The 21,352-nt window shown below is 34.5% G+C and overlaps 2 protein-coding genes across 2 annotated transcripts in view; both read right to left on the bottom strand.

The window, feature by feature from the left end:
* The window catches only part of LOC127855708 (A-kinase anchor protein 9-like), a 477,990-nt gene that overhangs the window by 114,039 nt on the left and 342,599 nt on the right, over positions 1 to 21,352 (bottom strand). The window lies entirely within an intron of this gene.
* LOC127854531 (uncharacterized) overlaps positions 13,640 to 21,352 on the bottom strand; it is a 34,276-nt gene continuing 26,563 nt past the window's right edge. The window contains exons 6-7 of the mRNA XM_052389596.1: positions 15,324 to 16,649; positions 13,640 to 13,677 (exon numbers count right to left, since the gene is read on the bottom strand). Coding sequence (XP_052245556.1) covers positions 13,640 to 13,677; positions 15,324 to 16,649 — 1,364 coding nt within the window. The remainder of the gene's footprint in view (positions 13,678 to 15,323; positions 16,650 to 21,352) is intronic.

The following is a 21,352-nucleotide window of genomic DNA, read 5'->3' as shown; positions in this document are numbered from 1 at the left end:
TAACTGAAATATCTGGAATAAAAATTGAGGTGCAGTATGAAACTTTGGGAAAAAATACTAAGAGTGTTGATTGGCCTTACCGCTCTTCTGACTCCAAAACAAAAACAAGCACGGTGTTTCTTGGCTTCACTTTTCCTTTCGCTCTGAATATATAACAAATATTAATATGAAACTACAGAAGATTGCATTAAGAAGTGTCGAATATACCAAAATGGGAGTATAAAGGGACATAGGTTACTGTTAATATAATCGATACATATAAAATAGTGTTAATAAAAATAATACAGTGCTTAAAATCTGAAATAAATAATTAATATACACATTAAAACACAAAGAGAAATTGATTTTTAAATGTCTTGTACCTTATAAAATATCTAAATGAAACTAGCTTACATATAATACAGCAAACAAGATAAGAACAGCATAAGCCGAACTGCTGATAACATGCCCACTTATATCATAAACCCTGTGTTTGAAAGAGCATTATTGCATCACCAAAGTTATGCTATTTATTTGGGCACAGCAAACGTTGTGACAACCTTTCATTTAGAGAAGTAATGGGATAGCACAATGACGGTTTTTGCTTTTATAATTTGACTTGCGAAAACAAATATTTAAGTGATAGGATCTTTTTAATACATTAAGTATATTAATAAAGGACAGTCACAGTGGTCAACACCAAATTGTACAGTCGTGTTAAACTGTGTAAGATGTTTTTCATTTCAGTAAATACCTGCGTTATTTACGTAAATTTAGATTTCGGTTATAACTGTTGATTTGACATAATACAGGGCTACATGTCTAGCTTGGTTTCGCCGTTACTTGTAGATTGTCATCTTTTCCATTTTGATTCAAAAGAAATGTCAAAGACTAATACAAAAACGTATAGTTTGAGACCAAACTTTAATTGCTTATTCGTACATGTACATTGTCAATCTCATTACAACTAAACGTGAAGGATGGATCCTTTATTTTTGAGTGAAATGTATACGAGATGCGTTGGACTGGGTATCATATTAATTAGATTGCGCAAAGTGTAGTCCTCTGGCACAGCTATTCGTAGAAGACACTCTCAGCTTTATCGTATTGTCTGTTTAAGAGACGTCCTTGTAAATAAAAACAAATTGTTGGAACCTTCATAAGCCAGCGCTGGACAACACTACTTTTAATTAACATTTCTTAACTAATTTCCTTTAAGAACAGTTTTCCTAACACAAACCTCATACTTAAAGACATATTTTCTTACTTTATGTATGCACGAGATGCTAAATAGCATGGTCTACCAATATTAACTAGTGAAACTCCAGCTGCTGGAGCAGTATTACATTCCCATTATAAACAATATGTTGGTCCTTTATTTAAGGCAAGTGACTAATTACCTTAACAGTACGAAACAGCACAATACAAAACAACATAAACACATAGAGGAATAAAGCTTGGGCAACAGCCTTGGAACGGTTAATGCAAAGCATTGGGAGTTTAAACCGGTTTTAGAGCGCTAAACCTCACACTTGTCCCAGAAATATTCATGATATATATATATATAAATGTAAATAAAATTAAACCTCATAGCATTGCAACACAAATTAAACAATAATAAAAAGGTTTTAAAATGCATTTCATTCAATAACCATTTAATATCTCAATGGTAGGAAGGAGACCAGAGCAACAGAGTTACAACTTTTTTAGAAAAGATGAAATGAAATTACGAACACGTGTCAACTATATCCCTTATTTTAAGAAAAAAATTTAAGAATATCGCATCATACAGTTAATATTTCAGATCATCATCGTGCAAAAACAAGAAGAAGCAGATGGGTGTAAGAAATCCAAATAACATAGCTTGGTTGTTTATGTGACTGCTTAAACAATAAATCAAACAAGAAACGCCCTTCTGAGAGAAAATATTAATACAGTTTAACGATATAAACCCAAGATCGGCACCCTGTGCAAAAGTCAAATGGGTCGGTAATTTCCCAACTATATTTTTACATCAGCAACCGTGAATTCCGCATACCCGCCGGAAACATTCCTTATCACATACACGTTATCATCTGGCAGTGGAACTCGGAAAAAAAGATAAAAACACTGTTAAAGAGAAAGCATTAAAATTGTGTACTGGGCGCGGTTTTATCAGGACATACATTTAAATCATTGAAACTTTGACTTTTTAAAAAATATCTCTTATATAAAATGTTCGAAATGTTTCAGGTAAACATTTTTGGCATTTATTGACAGCAATATGCAATTTGTACCTCTATGCTCTGATTCCTAACACTGTCACTGTTGTTTGCTAATGTAAGAGATATGCTTACCCATGAAGATCAATTCTAACCTGAGAAACAGTATCTATTTGACTACGTTTTTTTTTACTTATTTGCTTACATTGTTTGTTCGAGATGTCAATTAAATTTCTTCTTTGAACTCCCCGACGTCATAAATAGTTGAGCCTCAGGACTTAATTTCATAAGCACACACTTGCATTCTCAGGACTCTGTGCGAAACAGTTGCATCACCTTCTCAATATTCAATACCATCAATAACAGTTGTTTCTCATCCATCCAAACGCATTGTGTTTGGTATAATGAATGAAGCTCGGACTCACGAATAGCCGACTGAAAGCGATGAACCACGGTATTTCGAAAACATGCGCCTTGTTCGAATGTAACAATTTCCAAAACGAAACTTGTGTATTTGTTGTTACCATGAGCTGAAAGGCGTGACCTTCATCTATCTACTGTTTTCTAAAAATAACACTATTAAACCACCCTTGATAAGTAAATTAAACCATCTCATTATGCATCATGAAATAAATACTTGCTTGCCTTCAATGCCCTGATAATTCGTAACCAGAAATACCGTAATGCCGGTTTACTCAATATAACACTAATTAAAAAATATCAAGGAAGTTTATTTCAATAAAAAATATATACCATACTGAAATTAAAACATACATAGCTTTTAATTAAGAGGTATAACATGTCATAACAGACACCTTAAACTTAGTTACTTTGCCCGAATCTTTGACACAATTCCAGCCACAATTACCCCTGGGATGTATAGCAGCGGGCCGGTAGTTCCAAAAGATCCCCTACAAATGTACATGTCTACAGGATTCGCCCCGCTGCGTTTGGTTCCACCAATACCTGATGAATTTCAAAACATTCAAATATCAAATTTTAGGTACTCTAGCAGAAATGTCAAAATGATTTGTGTTAAATTGATTATAAAATGCCAATGAGCTAGCATTGGTACATTATAATGCTTAAATTAGACTGGGGAGTGGTGTTTTACCATGTTGGGAATGTGGCTGTGTTCTTTGGATTGGGAACAAATGCGTCGTTTTGAAAAAAAGGGACTTTGGTGTTGTTGTTGTTTTCTTTATATATTGTTTTAAATTATAATAACAGTGTGTTTTATATTATACAACTAAAGTTCAACCTTTAGACGGGAGGGGAATTAAATTTGAGAACTATTCTAAAACAAATACATGTAAATAAGCGGGATCCGTCAATTGAGAATGTGTTAGTGTCATTTGTGAAACATATCTAGTTTCTGACATTAGAAATGGGGCCGAATTCCGACAGAAAAACATCCAAAAGTCATTACTCATAGGTGAAGATTTGGACGTCCGTACAATTTGAGTCACAAAAACAATTTTCTTCACACAAAAAGTATGTATGAAAACTTATAGTGTTGGAAAACAAGTAATATTGATTACAGTAGTTACTTTCTGAAAAATATGACACAATTTAGTATCAAATTTTGACTTTATCTAACACTTGGAGTCTTTTAACGAAAAACTTATTCAAATCAATATAGCTCCCTTATTTTATAACTTATTTTGTTGAAATTTGGATTCAGACTACTTCAAGACATATCGTATACTTCATGTAAATTTTATTGAAATTGATCAACACTAAAATATCAAACATAACAAATTAAAGTAATCAATGAAGAAGAAAAAATATCAAAAGTTTACATCATAAAACAATAATGTGAAAAGTAACACGCATTAACGTATACGTCTTAATGACCGACCGGCTTGCTGCATTGCGCTCATGAATATTCATACGAGCCATATTGTTTTTATGTGGTGTAAAAGCCCACCAACAATGGTGTAATTGAAATTAAATTGGAAGAATAATATAGCGTTGTACTATACATGGTGACTTTTCGAATGCACTATATTTCGACTTGAATACCTCAGTTAAACAAAATATTTTGATTTAAAATTGTACATGTGATCTTTTGACTACAGTATGTTTAAGCAAACACTAGTACATGTGATCTTTTGATTACAGTATGTGCAAGCAAACAATAAAATCAATCTTCCGTGACGATCGGATGCTTCAGCAAGTTGGGAAGGTAGCCTGCAACATGCCGGTTGCACTGTTGCGCTTCTAAAAATTTATACGGCACATATCGATTTTAAATAAATTTATGTTTCCTGGTGTATCAACCAACCGTAAATGAAGAACTTGAAATAAAATTAGAATCATACCGCGTTTCAACATGTTCACGTCCAAAACAATGAACCCACGGCTACCCCAAGTACAAAAGCGCCCTTTTGTCACGGACGAATGATTTAATAATAATATTGCACATAAAATTGTCAAATATTCACATGTGCAATTTTAAATCAAATCTAAACTCTTTATTGAGATATTAAAGTTCGAAAGGGTTGCTTAAGAAAATTCTCCAAGTGTACTTGTATTATCAACATTCAATCCTCCTACATATGGGAATGTTAAACGAATCAAACTAAACATTATAACACAGCACAAATGAGCCCTGGGGCTTTGGACGTTCTGTTAATGAAGCATCATTATTCTAAATGGCGTTTTAAAAGTATAATGGTAAATGATGATGAGTGTTTGAACAAATGCATAATAAATGATATTTAATAGTGACATCATATGTCAAATAGAGCATCTTTCTCCATTTTTTGAGAGGAAAAAATCACTTTGGCCGGAAAATATTCTGTACATCGAGTTCTCCAAACTTACAAAAATAGCTTTTTAACAAAAATAAATAAAATCCATCAGCGTTATTTTCTCTGGAAAATCAACCTTGCCTTTTGCATGATATAAATGCATCATGACTATGAAATAATTGGCTTATTTTAAAGGGCTCATAGATCACGAACATTTCGATTACTGCTTGGAAAAATTGTGTTTTTGTTTGCACATCTGTACTTCATGGTAATCATATTAGTTCGCTGTCATTCAATAGCTTTACATATGTACAAGTAGTTCCTCCACGACTTTATAACAGTTTATTTGTAGCGATTGGCAAAAAACAATTATGACACTTGAAGATCTAAATACATTTATTAAGAAGTGTGTGTAGGTATCTATAAGAACAAAGGTCGGGGGAACAGTCAATACCTACTCTAAAACTAATTTAAACATGAAAATAACTTCTAAAAAAGTCTGTATCTCTGATTTAATGGACATGATAAAATTTATTACATTTCGGGTTTTTATTACAAAACGGGTCGTTACTGTCGACCCAAAATGTAATAATACATCGCAACTCACTTTGTAATTAATTATTACATTCATGATTTGTTGATGGAGTCTATAAGAACAAAGGTCGGGGGAACAGTCAATACCTACTCTAAAATTAATTTAAACATGAAAATAACTTTTTAAAGAGACTGTATCTCTGAATGAGTGGACATGACACAATTTATTACATTTCGGGATTTTATTACAAAACGGGTAGTTACTGTCGACCCGAAATGTAAAAATGCATCGCAACCCACTTTGTAATAAATTATTACATTCATGATTTGTTGATGGAGTCTATAAAAACAAAGGTCGGGAAACAGTCAATACCTTCTCTAAAACTAATTTAAACATGAAAATAAAGTCTATAAAAAGTCTGTATCTCTGATTTAATAGACATGATAAAATTTATTACATTTCGGGTTTTTATTACAAAACGGGTCGTTACTGTCGACCCGAAATGTAACAATGCATCGCAACCCACTTTGTAAACAATTATTACATTCATGATTTGTTGATGGAGTCTATAAGAACAAAGGTCGGGGACCAGTCAATACCTTCTCTAAAACTAATTTAAACATGAAAATAACTTCTAAAAAAGTCTGTATCTCTGATTTAATGGACATGATAACATTTATTACATTTCGGGTTTTTATTACAAAACGGCTTGTTACTGTCGACCCGAAATGTAATAATGCATCGCAACCCACTTTGTAATAATTATTACAATTCGGGTTTTTATTACAAAACGGGTTGTAACAGAGGTCCCGGAAGTCGTGAAAGACGAACCGCCGCCATTGCTCGCAACCGAAATGCCGCAGACGATTGACGCTAGAGAATACAACATTGTTCCGGATGTGATCATTCGGAAATGATGGACCAATTCGCGCTGCACCTTTGCGCACAAGCAATGGTCAGTTCACAAGTAGCCCTCTTTACAAAACTATATCCACTCAAAGTGAGCGCACTGACAAGTAATACTCAGTGATAATATTGTGATACGATCGGCATTGGATATTGTGGTGTGATATCTAATCAAAATTGACTTTTCTTATAAACTAGTGTTTATGTTATGTTAATATTACTAAATATGTGTTTTCTATTTTTCGCGGCCGGGAGAATGTTGTGATTTTGGCGCATCGTCGTACGATGTCACCGACGGCGCGATCGTTCACGTTTTTAAGATGGCATCATTATTGCAATTGTTATTTATAATTGTCAGTTGAATATTTATAACGGTAGTAAAAGGTCGAACCTGTATTGACTCATGTGTCTTTCTCACAACCGATGTACATTTGCATAAACAATACGATCGCCGACAGGCATTATGACTATGAAATAATTGGCTTATTTTAAAGGGCTCATAGCTCACGAACATTTCGATTACTGCTTGGAAAAATTGTGTTTTTGTTTGCACATCTGTACTTCATGGTAATCATTGTAGTTCACTGTCATTCAATAGCTTTACATATGTACACGTAGTTCCCTCCACGACTTTATAACAGTTTAATTGTAGCGATTGGCAAAAGACAATTATGACATTTGAAGATCTAAATACATTTATTTAGAAGAAGTGTGTGTAGGTATCTTAGGAACAGAACACACTGTTTTAATATTTCATGCATCAAGTAGATTCATGTCAAATGCAAATCTAAGTTAGAATCGTTAGTAGGTTCGGCTGCAGCAACATTTAAAAAGTTTTCTTCAGCCTCGTCCATTTTCTATCACACTTTGACCCTACACCTGTACCAAAAAGTCTATACGATGGATTTAGATATCGACATAAGTCAATTGAAGTGTCAATGTCAAAAGTTGACATCGGCTAGAGATCTTGTCCGCACATTATAGCTAACGCAGTGCAGATTATGCATGGTCGACAAGACATTTTAGGCTGCGTAAAATCAGTCATCGTCAGTTGCATTTTATCGCTGTCGTCGTGATTCGCTGACATAAAAACACACATATTTTTGAACCAGCTTCATGTGGTTCGCCAAGGACCCCATACTTACGTATTTGTAAGAGAGCTATGTTGGGGAAAAATTACATTCTTCTTGTCCAGAAACTTTAAAAACATTTTCGAAAACAAAATACTGCAAGCAAGGATACTTTATTCTGTCTCATGCAATCTCTCTAAAATTAAGGACTTTTTGGTGAAAACGGTGGGGAATTTCTTTATGCACTCATTGCCTTCCCGCCTAGACTGATCATAATCTTCCATTTTGTTGTTAATTTGTTCGGTAGTTGTTTGTTTAGAGCATGCATACGTTCACTCGAGGCTGTTAACACATTTACGGAAAAACACGTGTTACATTTACGGTAGCTAGATACAGAGCACACAATGATTATCAAAGACACATCTTTGAGTGTTTTCATGACGCTTTCAATACATTTAATAATACAACAATCCAACGATATTTAGTCATTAAATGTCATGCATTTCAATTAGTTTCTTTGATAGCAATTTAAAAACAATCTAGAATCGGTAACATTAAAGTAACACAATTGTTAATAAATAAATCTTTATTAATGTTAACGCCAGAGACTTTGTTTGCACCTTATATGTCTGTGAAATAGGCCTTTTCACAGAATTTCAAATTTAAAAGAAAATACAACAAAGTATTATTTAGAATGCAATCCTGTGTTCTTGCGAGACTAATGGAATCATCATTTGCGTCAACGCGTGTACAAATATCGGATACATGAATTTCATAGGGAATCATACATGAGGTTATTTCATTTCATTATTACTTTTATATAACAAAAAAAAACGTATAGCCGCGGTAAACAGGTTAGATAGCACTAATATTAAATCAAACATGATTAAGCACAGAACAGATATACCATCAACAGCATTACTCAATTAATTTTCTATCAGTTTGAATACATGGAATGTACGACACAAAATAAATAAACAATACAGTTACATGTATTTTCAAGCACTGTCAACTTTTTTATCTATTAAACTCTGAAAATACAAATATTAAAAAGCCTTACTCGCACAAATTACGAAACTAAATATGAGGTGTGCAAAACAAACTTAATTTTATAAATGTCTTAACCAAGCTGACGTACACAAGCACATCGAAAAGTGGAGAAGATCAATTGGAAATTTCATTTTAATATTTATTTTCCAAGAGTCCATTTATACCTGCAGAAATAGATGTGTTCTTGCAGATGTTTAAATTATATGCCGCGCGGATTTGTTTATTAACACAAGCCAGGAGCATTAATAAAATACCACAATAATAAAGGGTTAACAAATCTTAACTATTTTGAACAATATATATTACACTGAACAGATAAAACAAAAATATGCCTGCCGTGGGGATCGAACCAGAAACTTCAAGAAGCAAACGTTAATGCGCTATTACAACACCACGAATGCTTTTTATATTCAAATGTGTTCTAAACCCTATTTTGGTTATAGGCATTTCTATTAAATTATCGCAATAAAGCGCTAATAAGCTTTACAAATGTTACAGTTTCTACCTCTGATTATCAAAAAACAAAACATACTTTTATCATGTTCCTTTTATTAATTATGATACACACATTGTTTTCTCAATCTATGACATGTTTTTGTATTTATTTCCGTTTTGGCAAAATGTGAAAAAGTCCATTTAATCTTCAAGTGTTAGTACTTTTTCAGAACTTGCAACCACGAACAAATATTATTAAATTCTGCGACTTTTTCCTTCGATATAAATTACCCGTAAAGCCACTTTCCCATTCATTAAACATTTCAAATTTCCAATTTTCCGTCCAAAAACTTTTCAACAGAAAAGGCAGAACAAAGAACATTTAGATGGCGTTTTGCAAAAGACCCGTTTATTTCACGACGCGAATTTTTCCAATTTTATAATGCGTTTGCGCATTTTTTTAAACTCACGAGGAACCTGTACCTTTCACAAATGTGCAAACAGAATCGCTGAAATTGTATGTGATTTATATGACCACACAGACAACCACTTTTTCTAAATAACATAACATTAAATGATCGATAATTAAAATTTATTTACATAAAGACTAAACAATTCATATCATTAGATCTTAAAGTGATAATCCGAACATTAAACCGTTGCTTCAAAATACACATATTACATTTATAATAATTGTCAGCCATGGTCAACCAGTTTCGTTTCCGATACTACATATAGTAGGTGAATAAACATCACACGCTTTTTCGGATTTATAACTCACCCCGTAGTGAAACACGCTCTAGATATTAACATTCGTTATCTTACACGACGGTTAAATTACATGCACATCTATATTGTAGGTAGACATTGTTTATAGATCAATGTACTTCGGTGTTGCGCTTCAAAAGCTGGACGCGACTCACATTAAGGACGACATATTAAAACTGTCGTTCTAGAATACTCTGATTTGATTTAGAGTACGTACGGAAGCCACTTAGTTGGAATTGTGGCGAAAAGTTTCGGGTAAAATACGATGCTTCACGTTTTTTCACTATTACAACATAGTTACATCCCTTAGTTTGCCATCTAACATATGGAAATGTCATGCGTATTCACAAATTGAGGTAAGTAGTGATATGTTAGGTATTGCATATGTTAGAAATGTATTGCAAGTCATCTTTCTTTTAAATTAGGGTGGTGGTTTTGTCGGTGAATGAGAACTATAATTTGTAGTAATCGTCGAATGCGAAGAGCAGTCGGAAACGTTTTAAGTTTTCAAGTCGTGATCTTCTGATTAACAAGCTCGGAGCCGCTCGAATTGCCTATGTATAATTGCTCGCAAATCGATTGTCAGTCATTTTGCTGTCTGTCCGGCTAGCGCAGTGGTTGGGCCACTCGCTTTTGACCTAGGCGACCCGGGTTAATTTCCCGTTCCCAGAAGCATGTCTATTTTGTTGGTTGTCACAATACCGGACATGTTGGGTGTCCTATTGGTACTCCGATTTTCGACAACGACACAAGACCAAATGGGCATGGGAAGTATCAAGCCAATCGGTCAATTGGTTGACAAGTTATTGATCCGAAACGATTTTGACACTTTTTCAGACAGTGACCTTGATCTTTGAGCTAGTGACCCCAATTGTTGTAGGGGTCGTTAACAGTTCGAGGCCAATACACATGTGAAGTATCAAGCCAATCGTTTTAATAGTTTACGAGTTATTGATCGGAAACGATTATAGACTTATTGTGACAGTGACCTTGATCTTTGAGCTAGTGACCCAAATTTCAATAGAGGTTATCTACTGTCCAAGGCAAAGGCATATGTGAAGTATCAAGCCAATCCGCCCATCCGTTTACGAGTTATTGATTAGTAACGATGTTCACGCTTATTAAGACATTGACCTTGACCTTTGACCTAGTGACCCGATTTTCAATAGTAATCATCTACTTTCCAAGGCCAATGCACATGTGAAGTACCAAGCCAATCGGTCAATTCGTTGACGAGTTATTGATCGGAAATGATTTACACACTTATTGTGACAGTGACCTTGGCCTTTGACCTAGTGACACCAATTTCAAGAGGAGTCATCAACTGTCCAAGTCCAATGCACATGTGAAGTTTCAAGCCAATCGGTCAATCAATTGACGAGTTATTGATCGGAAACGAGCTGGTCCGACAGACCGACAGACAGACAGACTGACCAACATCCAGCAAAACAATATACCCTCTCTTCTTCGAAAGGGGGCATGATAAAAAGTAACGAAATAGTTTGTTTTCGGTCAATATCGATATTTATTCAACCGTGATCATATATAATAACTATTTTTAATAGAATCATCATTATTCGAGTCTGGCCACCTATGGTCGAATTAATTAGTCATTTTTATATCACCACTGTTCTACACGAATCGTCATATACGAATTTCGTTATGGGAAAACTAGGCTAAATGCATGAGCATTAAGTGTATCACAGCTTGGACTGTGCAGTCCGCACGGTCTAATCAGGGACAGCTTTTTTCTCTTTTATGGAATGTTTGTTAAAACGAAGTCATTTCTAACCTAAAATACACTTTATGCGTAAAGTGTCTCCATGATTAGCTAATCTGTGACGACACTACGCAGATGCGTTAAGCCCAGTTTTCCCAGAACAAGTCTCATATGGCGACCGTGATCTGTGTTAAAATATCATCAATATCACAGGAAGTCGGAGATTAAAGAAGCGAAATTCGAAAATGAATGACAAGTATCTTACACTGTGATAAAATAATAATATTATTTGTTGTGCAACAGTCCACATTAAAAAAACACACATACAATTAGTTAAATCTTTTATTTATTTTAATTTTACGGCGCTGGATGATTTCTTTGCGTTTGATTGTGTCCGTATTTTTCATATAGCATGCGTTTGTGTACTGTTTTGTATCCTCTGCATATTTTACTTCTGTAAATAAACATGCGAAAACTACTTACACTGTTTTCATTATTCTGCAAAGAATCTAAATTAAACAAACACCAATTGCAGTAGAGAGTGCGATGTATATATTAACTTTCAAGTATGAAAGGTTTGTAACTTCTGCACTTGCTGTTTTTTTTCATATTATATATGGGTTTATACTGTGTTTATTGCTACTTCATATGTTGACTGTAATAAAGTTTTGTTTGACATCGTCTGCATCGTTTACTTCTCTAAAGAAATATGGTTTAAACAATTGCAACTTGTTTCGTTGTATGTGATATTTCTTTTTTTGAAAGTAATATTATGTATTTAATATATATTGTATGCACAAACATCTTTAAAAACAATTTAAGATTAAGATATGAAGATAGCTCATTCATAAATTTCCGGTATTTGAGTAAGGCACAGATTTTTTGATTGTGAAGATTATACTTAATTCGTTGAGGTACACATGTTTTAGATGTGCACAGCGGTGTTTTTAATACAAAATACATAAATCAATAATAATTACATATGATCCTATACGACAAAAAGGCAACAAACAAACATAAAAAGAAATAACCAAGCGCCGTAAAAATAACGATAATATGATTATTCAGACTAATTTGAACAAACAATTTTCGTTTGTATTCATTTGTTGTAAAACCACACACACACATATTTTTTAATTTACAGAGTAGTTATGAATGTATGAATTTTCGTTCTTCAAATAAAACCCAGATATATAAAACTCTCACACGTTTAAGTTTCCTACAATGTTTGACAACATGTTACTGTTTTTTTTCATATATATGGGTGTTCAATCTTTATCTATATTGAATGCGTGCTATCGTATGCGCTTAAGCCAACGTAAATCGTTATATTGTAGTTGATATATGGTTAACATCTTTTAACAAGTGTTATATACAAACAAACTTAATAATGATATCATATATATCCAGAAAATATTATAAACAAATCACCGTTTACATTCATAAACAGAATTTCTCGTGTGTAGGCTGTTCGTTTTTACCACGGAATAAACAACGTTGGCATTGCATCGGAAGTCACCAATAACGAATGCGATATGGGTAACTGGAATAAGGCGACAGTTTGAACTCCCTACGTGTTTTCCGACTTCTACACACAGCACAAGACCACATCACAATTGATTTTTTTCAGTTCAAACTAAATATCTGCTTTATTTTCAAATTTATAGACATAACACACGTGTACGGATGCACAAAAACACAGCAAAAACACACATGAATATATTTGGGGTCACCGCCTCTGAACGCTGAATGCACACCCGGTTGTAAGGAGTCCAAACCGTATAATGCAAACCCGTTTGTAAGGAGTCCATACCGTATAATGCAAACCCGTTTGTAAGGAGTCCAAACCGTATAATGCAAACCCGTTTGTAAGGAGTCCAAACCGTATTATGCAAACCCGTTTGTAAGGAGTCCATACCGTATAATGCAAATCCGTTTATAAGAAATCCAAACCTGATATTTGGCTCAGAGTCACAGCCAAAACATGTGTTTATAAAGATAAGACATGCGTAACAAAAATGAAGATAGCCATTGTAGACAGGAATACAATATAGAATTATATACTATTATAGATTTATTTCAGTTACTGAAAATAATCTGAAACTAAATGAAAACTAAAGGTATGCACCTTTTTCTTTTTGCATCTAAACAATTAACACACACACACACATGTATATATATATGTGTGTGTGTACAACAATATGTGGTTTCTGCTATCTCTAATGATAAACATTAAGATCAACATGACACGCACCGTCTGCAAGAAGCAATTTAACACATTATTATATGATTTATTCTAAGACGACAAGCGTTTGGAATTCTTTAGTCAATAAGGGATCAAATGTATTGCATATTCTGCAATATTCATGGCTATAGAAACTTTTTTTAAGCAGTTCTGGAATATGTTCACAAGATGTACATAAATTTATGCTTTAACGCGAACTAGAAACAACGCATACATATAATTTGCTTCGCACATAAATATTGCAGAATAAAACAGTACATGATTGCCAGTATTCGCTATGAAATAAAACTGCGTGGCGTGTTGGAATTTATGGTGTTTGTATACTTTAAATACTTTTACAAAATTGGCATGCATTTCATCAAACATTTTCCATTTATAACATTTACACACCAATAACACGTCACAAAAATGTTAAGATTATTTAAATTTGTTGAATTAATGTTTGACAATGCCTACTGTCTATGTATGCTATCCAAGAGAGATATATCATTCTTATTTAAAGTGTTCGAGACATAATGAATACAATTGTACTCGATATAATCACGTGTTGCAGTCGCATTTATCGACGATTCATGAGTTTGAGGATGGAGTAATCAGAAGTCGCATTGCAATTCGATTAATGATTCCATTGCACCTTGAGGCGGAGCTTGCGGTAACGAAGCTTTTATATGCAACATCGTTAACATTATCATCCGTATTATCGTCTTGGACACCCCCAATGCCACGTACGGACCAAGTAGATGCGGCATCATACTCACAAAAATTGATTATTCTCCGGTGTAATATTCGGAATCGTTTCACGGCAACATGATTCAGAGTCCCCAGTTCTTGTTGGATTGAAATGTATTCCTCTGGTGGAATTGGTTTTACACGTGCATCGTTGAAAGAAGCGCAACCGAATTCCAGCTTACTCTCAACTGTACGAGTACATGCAGACAGTGTGCCCACAAGTTCGTGTAATTCCGATGGAAGCAATGTCACGCAGTAGCTATTTAAATACTTCAATGATTGAGGTAGCTTTATGTCGATATATGTCCTCAAAAATATTGAAAGCTTTTCAAACTGTTAAAGCGATGACAGTGACTGTGCTATCGTCTCTGCATGCTTAACATTCAAATATCCGTGCCGATCACGCATAATCAGACTCTTGATATTTAGACCATGGAGAGCCTTCCACAGACCAGGACTGCAATAACCTACTTCAATACTAAGCGTGTCCAGATGAGTGAGCGATAAAAGTGACTGGGACATCGAGTCTATATAATTTACGTTTAAATATCCATATCGACCACTCAGACTCAGACTGATGATATTCAGACCACGGAGAGCCTCCCACAGACCGGGACTGCAATAATCTACTTCAATACTAAGCGTGTCCAGATGAGTGAGCGATAAAAGTGACTGGGACATCGAGTCTGCATAATTTACGTTTAAATATCCATATCGACCACTCAGACTCAGACTGATGATATTCAGACCATGGAGAGCCTTCCACAGACCGGGACTGTCCTCATTCACTTTAATACTAAGCGTGTCAAGATGAGTCAGCGATGAAAGTGACTGGGATATCGAGTCTGCATTATCTTCGTTTAACAATTCAGACTGACCACTCAGACTCAGACTCTTTATATTCAGACCATGGAGAGCCTTCCACAGACCGGGACTGTCATATCCATTCCGATGACTCAGACTAAGGCTCAGGTTTTTGATATTCAGACCACGGAGAGCCTCCAACAGACCGGTACTGCAATAATCTGCTTCAATACTAAGCGTGTCCAGATGAGTGAGCGATGAAAGTGACTGGGACATCGAGTCTGCATAATCTACGTATAAACCTCCATACCGACCACTCAGACTCAAACTCTTTATATTCAGACCATGGAGAGCCTTCCACAGACCGGGATTGTCATATTCCACTTTAACACTGAGCGAGTCCAGATGAATGAGCGATGAAAGTGACTGGGATATCGGGTCTGCATTATGTACGTTTAAATATTCATATCGACCACTCAGACTCAGACTGATGATCTTCAGACCACGGAGAGCCTCCCACGGTCCGGGACGGAAATAATCTGCTTCAATACTAAGCGTGTACAGATGAGTGAGCGATGAAAGTGACTGGGACATCGAGTCTGCATTATGTACGTTTAAATATCCATATCGACAACTCAGACTCAGACTGATGCTATTCAGACCACGGAGAGCCTTCCACAGACCGGGACTGTCCTCATCCACTTTAATACTAAGCGTGTCCAGATGAGTGAGCGATGAAAGTGACTGGGACATCGAGTCTGCATAATTTACGTTTAAATATCCATACTGACCACTCAGACTCAGACTGATGATATTCAGACCATGGAGACCCTTCCACAGACCGGGACTGTCCTCATCCACTTTAATACTAAGCGTGTCCAGATGAGTGAGCGATGAAAGTGACTGGGACATCGAGTCTGCATAATTTACGTTTAAATATCCATACTGACCACTCAGACTCAGACTGATGATATTCAGACCATGGAGAGCCTTCCACAGACCGGGACTGTCCTCATCCACTTTAATACTAAGCGTGTCCAGATGAGTGAGCGATGAAAGTGACTGGGATATCGAGTCTGCACAATTTATTATACTTATATCCAGACTAAGGCTCTTTATATTCAGACCATGGAGAACCTCCCATAGAACGTCGCACTCTTGAAAAGAAGAATCGCTCTTGTATGCTAATGTTTTCTTAAAACACGATAATGTTGCGGAATCAATAAATGTACCTTGACAACTGACATACGTCAGTTTACACACAGCATTTTGCTCGAGTGTCAGTAATGTGATGAACAGACTGCGTAGCCAGGTAGACGAACATGTAATTTTTGCCAATCCAATGTATTCTATGCAAGGCATCACTGGTAGAGGATATGCAGACTGGGCTGGATTTGCGCTATTTAGTACAATACACACCGGGAGTGTCGGTGACACCGAACTCGACGAATCTGTAAACATTCACTTACATTTTTAACAGTTTCTAACATATTAACTACGTTAACAAGTATTAACGTGGGTAATAATTTTGATAAATTTAAAACGTTTGAACCTATTGCCATATAAAAATACAATACATTGGGAAGTATTACTTAATACTTTTACATTTTCAATAGGTGCATAAGTATTATATGCGTGTTGTTTATATTTCTTATTACATTTTCCTTCCTGTGTATATACTTGTAATTGTTTGATCAGTATTTGAAAACGAAGTATCCAACACATATTCGTTTTTAATAAAATAGCATGATCCAAGGGTGACACCAATATAGATGTTTAACAAACTCTTTATAACGCTTTTGACCCATATTTATTGTACAATTTCAACTGACATCAAAAGTAAAAGATTTATAATTAATTATTGGAAAGATGGTTACACAATAAATCTGCGCAAAAACGTGTCTAATTTAAACATGCAATCAGCACTTCAAAATTATGAATAACATTTGAATATAAATACATATTGAAACTAAAAAAAAAAATACTTTGCATGGATTCTTATCACATTGTAATCGACTAAAATCGTAGATATCAAATCCTCAACATGTTAATCACGTTTAAGAACATGTGGTACACGGTTTTGGTACACGGTTTATATATTATTACTCTAATATTTTTGATGCTCAGGATTTTGTTTTGATGTTTACTATCATTTATCTGGGTATTTATGTACTAGCCAATGTATAATAACGTAGAGAACATGGACGGATATAACATATTGTAAGTATATGCTTGTCTTTTGATGCTTTTATTTAAATTAAAAAAATTCTCATATATCCGTCTTTAAACATGTTCAACACACTTTAAATTGTTAAAATGTTTTAAATAGTTGATTAGCGTTTAAAAACGACTTATTCAACACAGGTAATTTTCAAATAAATTTCATTATCTAAGGGAGAAACCCATACAGTTTTATCAAAAACGCTTCATAAAAATTACGTCTCCTATAAGTTGAAACATTACAAGTGCAATTGCAAGTAAAATCCTTCCAGATATGATACGATTGATAATTAGAAACGTGCTCTTATTAAAGGGATCTTTTCACGTTTGGGTAAATTGACAACAATGATTAAAGTTGTTTCAGATTCGCAAATTTTCGTTTTAGTTATGATATTTGTGAGGAACACAGAAATACTGAACATTAACCAGGGTCTAATATAGCCATTATATGCATCTTTTGACGATTTAAAAACCTGACAATTATAAATTGTGCAACGCGAAACGATTGAATAATTTGGAGAGTTCTGGTGTTGTCGTTTAATTTTGTGAAACTACGAAGATTGCTTATATAAAGTATAAAATACGTCTTTCATATATACTTGGCAGGATGACCGAGCGGTCTTATTGGTTTTTACTCCAGGACTCCGGGGGGTCACTGGTTCGAGCCCTGATGCGGTCTACATTTTTGTCCTTTTTTAATTTTATTCTTGATTTTTTACTGGAGCTTTTTATATCAAATGTTTACATTTATCAATATAAAGCATTTAACTTCAAACTTCAAAACATGCCAAAATCTGTGAAAAGGCCCCTTTAAAAACGAATCGGAAAAAAATAGTTGGCTAATAAAGAATATAGAAACATAAATAATAATTGTGAAAATCTTTATAATAGAAAAATAATTTGAATAAATTCGTATCGCGTGGTAATAAAATAACAGCGTATATATAAAGCCTAACAAGTGCATCACGCCGCCATAAACGTAGTTAACAAAATGTACATTTTTACTCAGTGTTCAGACTCGGTATTACTGTTACCTCAAAATATCATAACTTAAACGAACATTTGCGAATATGACACAATTTTTATAATTTTGTCATTAAAAAAAATGCGGAGAAGGCCCCTTTAATTTGACCCTTTTTATTTTGAACTATGAACCTATTTTTTACGTCAAGTAGCATAGTTTCAAATATTGGCAGAAGAATTTAGTACATAGGGACACATGTTTTGAAACTGTTTTATACAGATTGGAAAATAAGATTTGCTTATAGCGCATTAATAGCGCATTAACAATGTGTCACTATGACCATATACGGAAATTCGCATCGCTTCCTGGCGGTCATGTTTTCAAAGGGACCAAACAATTGTTTAACCCGGAAGAGTACTATAACACACATGTTCTAAACAAGCATCTTAAAAAATAAGACTAAAAGGAGGCTTCTAGAGTATCATTTTTAAATTATAGCAAATGATGAAATTGCCCAACCCCCGGTCGGCCATGTTTTCGTCCGACAAACACAAACCATTTGGAAACTGAATGGAGACGTCATTACAACAAATGTTCTTACCAAGATTCATAAAGGTTCGACTTTAAATGTCAGTTCGAGAGTGTTTATAAGCCGTTTTTATAATTTGACATAGTGATCTAATGTTTGCCTACACGTGATCCAGTTTCCAACTCGGCCAAGATATTTTTGAGGAAAACGTGTTGACCAGGATTCAGGAAGCTTTTGTCCAAAAGTGTGAACAATTTAATATTGACGACGAATGAAGCACGGCGCAGGAAGAACGACGGACAAATAGCAAGTACAATAGCTCACTATGAGCACTTTATACTAAGGTGAGCTGAATAATACCTTAACTGTCACCCTAACATATCTTAACTTTCAATAACTTCTGTTGGTACCCGTGAACACAAGAACAAGAACCGGTCATGAAATGAAGGTTGAGCGATGCAATAATGCGTAATTACATAGAGAGGTCTTGACATGAGTAACACGATCATGCATTAAAATAAGTCGACTGCTCTCTTAAATTCGTTTCGCGATCTCGCCCTCATTTATCAAAAGTTTAAAATGGCAAAGCAACAGCAACAAAAAATATCAATGTTGCGCAATGTATCTCGCGATCTCGAATCGTATTACATTAACCACAAACCGTAATCTTGCGATCTTCCATCTTATGTTCGCATTCACAAATCGCATTTTCCATACCTCGAATATATTTTAGCGCACACGATTATGTTAAATGATTGTGTTTGACAAAATATTGCTTAAACACGATATGAACTCAAGTAAACCCAATGCGAATTTGCGAAATGAAATATCACGGTTTCGCATCGTGTTTTCGTTCTTTTCGCATTTACATCGGTCGAGATTTCGTGCTCTTAATGAGAACACGATATTACAAGTACGATTCTAGATTAAGAAAGATATTACAAAATCCCGCATTGTAATCTGGCCAACACACATCAACTTTTTAAAATAGGAGGTCGGCATAATCCAGATTCCCTTTCATACCAATAATCATAGGAATCACCTAACCGATCACGTAGAACAATTAAAAAAGCCCGTAATTGTATTATGCTCATTCGTTTTCAGAGATGCAAAACATTAACGAATGGTAGTAAAGGACCAGCGTAAATTTTTAACAAGAAGGAACCATTAATATAATTACATGTTTCATCGAAAGTGTACACCCTATAAGAAACTTAAGTATTTTTAACACTATGCAGTAGTAACTGTGAATGTGCATTTGTAACGGATATGAAACACATTTATGTTATATCCTGTTCCATCGCTAGCTTACATATGATAAAAACGGACGTATTTTAAACAATATGTCGGGCTTTGCACATGTTTTTTTTTAAACGTCCCTTGTCATTATGGGTGGGTTAGGTGCTCACTGCTTACGTTGATATTTTTCACAATAAGCATTTTAAATGACGTTAATTGGTTCGTAATAACATTTAAATAAACCATCTATTAAGTTATTGAAACGATTCGTTGTAACTGCGTTCCGACCTTTCAACTATACATGCACTCACAATACTTTGTAAAAGTTACTGTCATTCACATGTTTAATAAATAGGCAATTCATTCGTAGAATGTTCCGTTTCTTCGCTAGTGTAAACTGAGGTAATTTTAACATATCGCACTAGTTACTGTAAATGCTAACAAAAAAAAACAACACTAAAGTGTGTTAGTTCTTCTAAGACAATTTAATTTCCAACTTAATGGTGGGCGTACTGACAGATTGAATTATGTAGTTTCATCACAGAATTACTCCCAATATGGATTTTATCGTACCGAACATGACACAAAACACTTTGATTTAAGGCTGAGAGACACCTCTTAATCGAACAATAAATTTTAAATAGATATATATTGATTATATCCGAAATAAATTAATCAAAACACATCCCAATAAATCAGATGAGTATGTTATTGTATTTTGAATCATATATTGCAATTATATTTATTATGGCGATTAATTACGCGTGTTAAACATATATCTACACTGATAACTGAAAATTTGAATCTTTTCGTATGAAGAAATAACGATTTTTACATTAATTTACCTTAAATAAAATAAGAATCTCCATATTTCCAAAGATTCTTGCTAGTTACGAAACCCAACTGTATCACTTTGTCATATTTTTGCAAGAATCGTGAAAGACTGACGTTTTAAATGACTCCCGAAACGATGTGTATATTTGTTTTCTTTTACATCACAAACCTAGTTTTTAACAAAACAAGAAATTCGACATCAACAACAACAAGGTAACTCTGGATTTCGGATCAAATAGTGCTGTACCAGGGTGCTGGATCACGTGACTTTATGAGGTTTACAAATCGATGTGAATGGATGTTGACACACCGGTACGTGGTGCTTTGTTCAAATAACTTTTTAAAACTATTTTTCATAAACATTTAAA

This window comes from Dreissena polymorpha, chromosome 13 (assembly GCF_020536995.1).
Source record: "Dreissena polymorpha isolate Duluth1 chromosome 13, UMN_Dpol_1.0, whole genome shotgun sequence".
Taxonomy (NCBI): Eukaryota; Metazoa; Mollusca; class Bivalvia; order Myida; family Dreissenidae; genus Dreissena; species Dreissena polymorpha.
The sequence above is the reverse complement of the archived record's forward strand: the minus strand, read 5'-3'. Positions and strand labels throughout refer to the sequence as shown.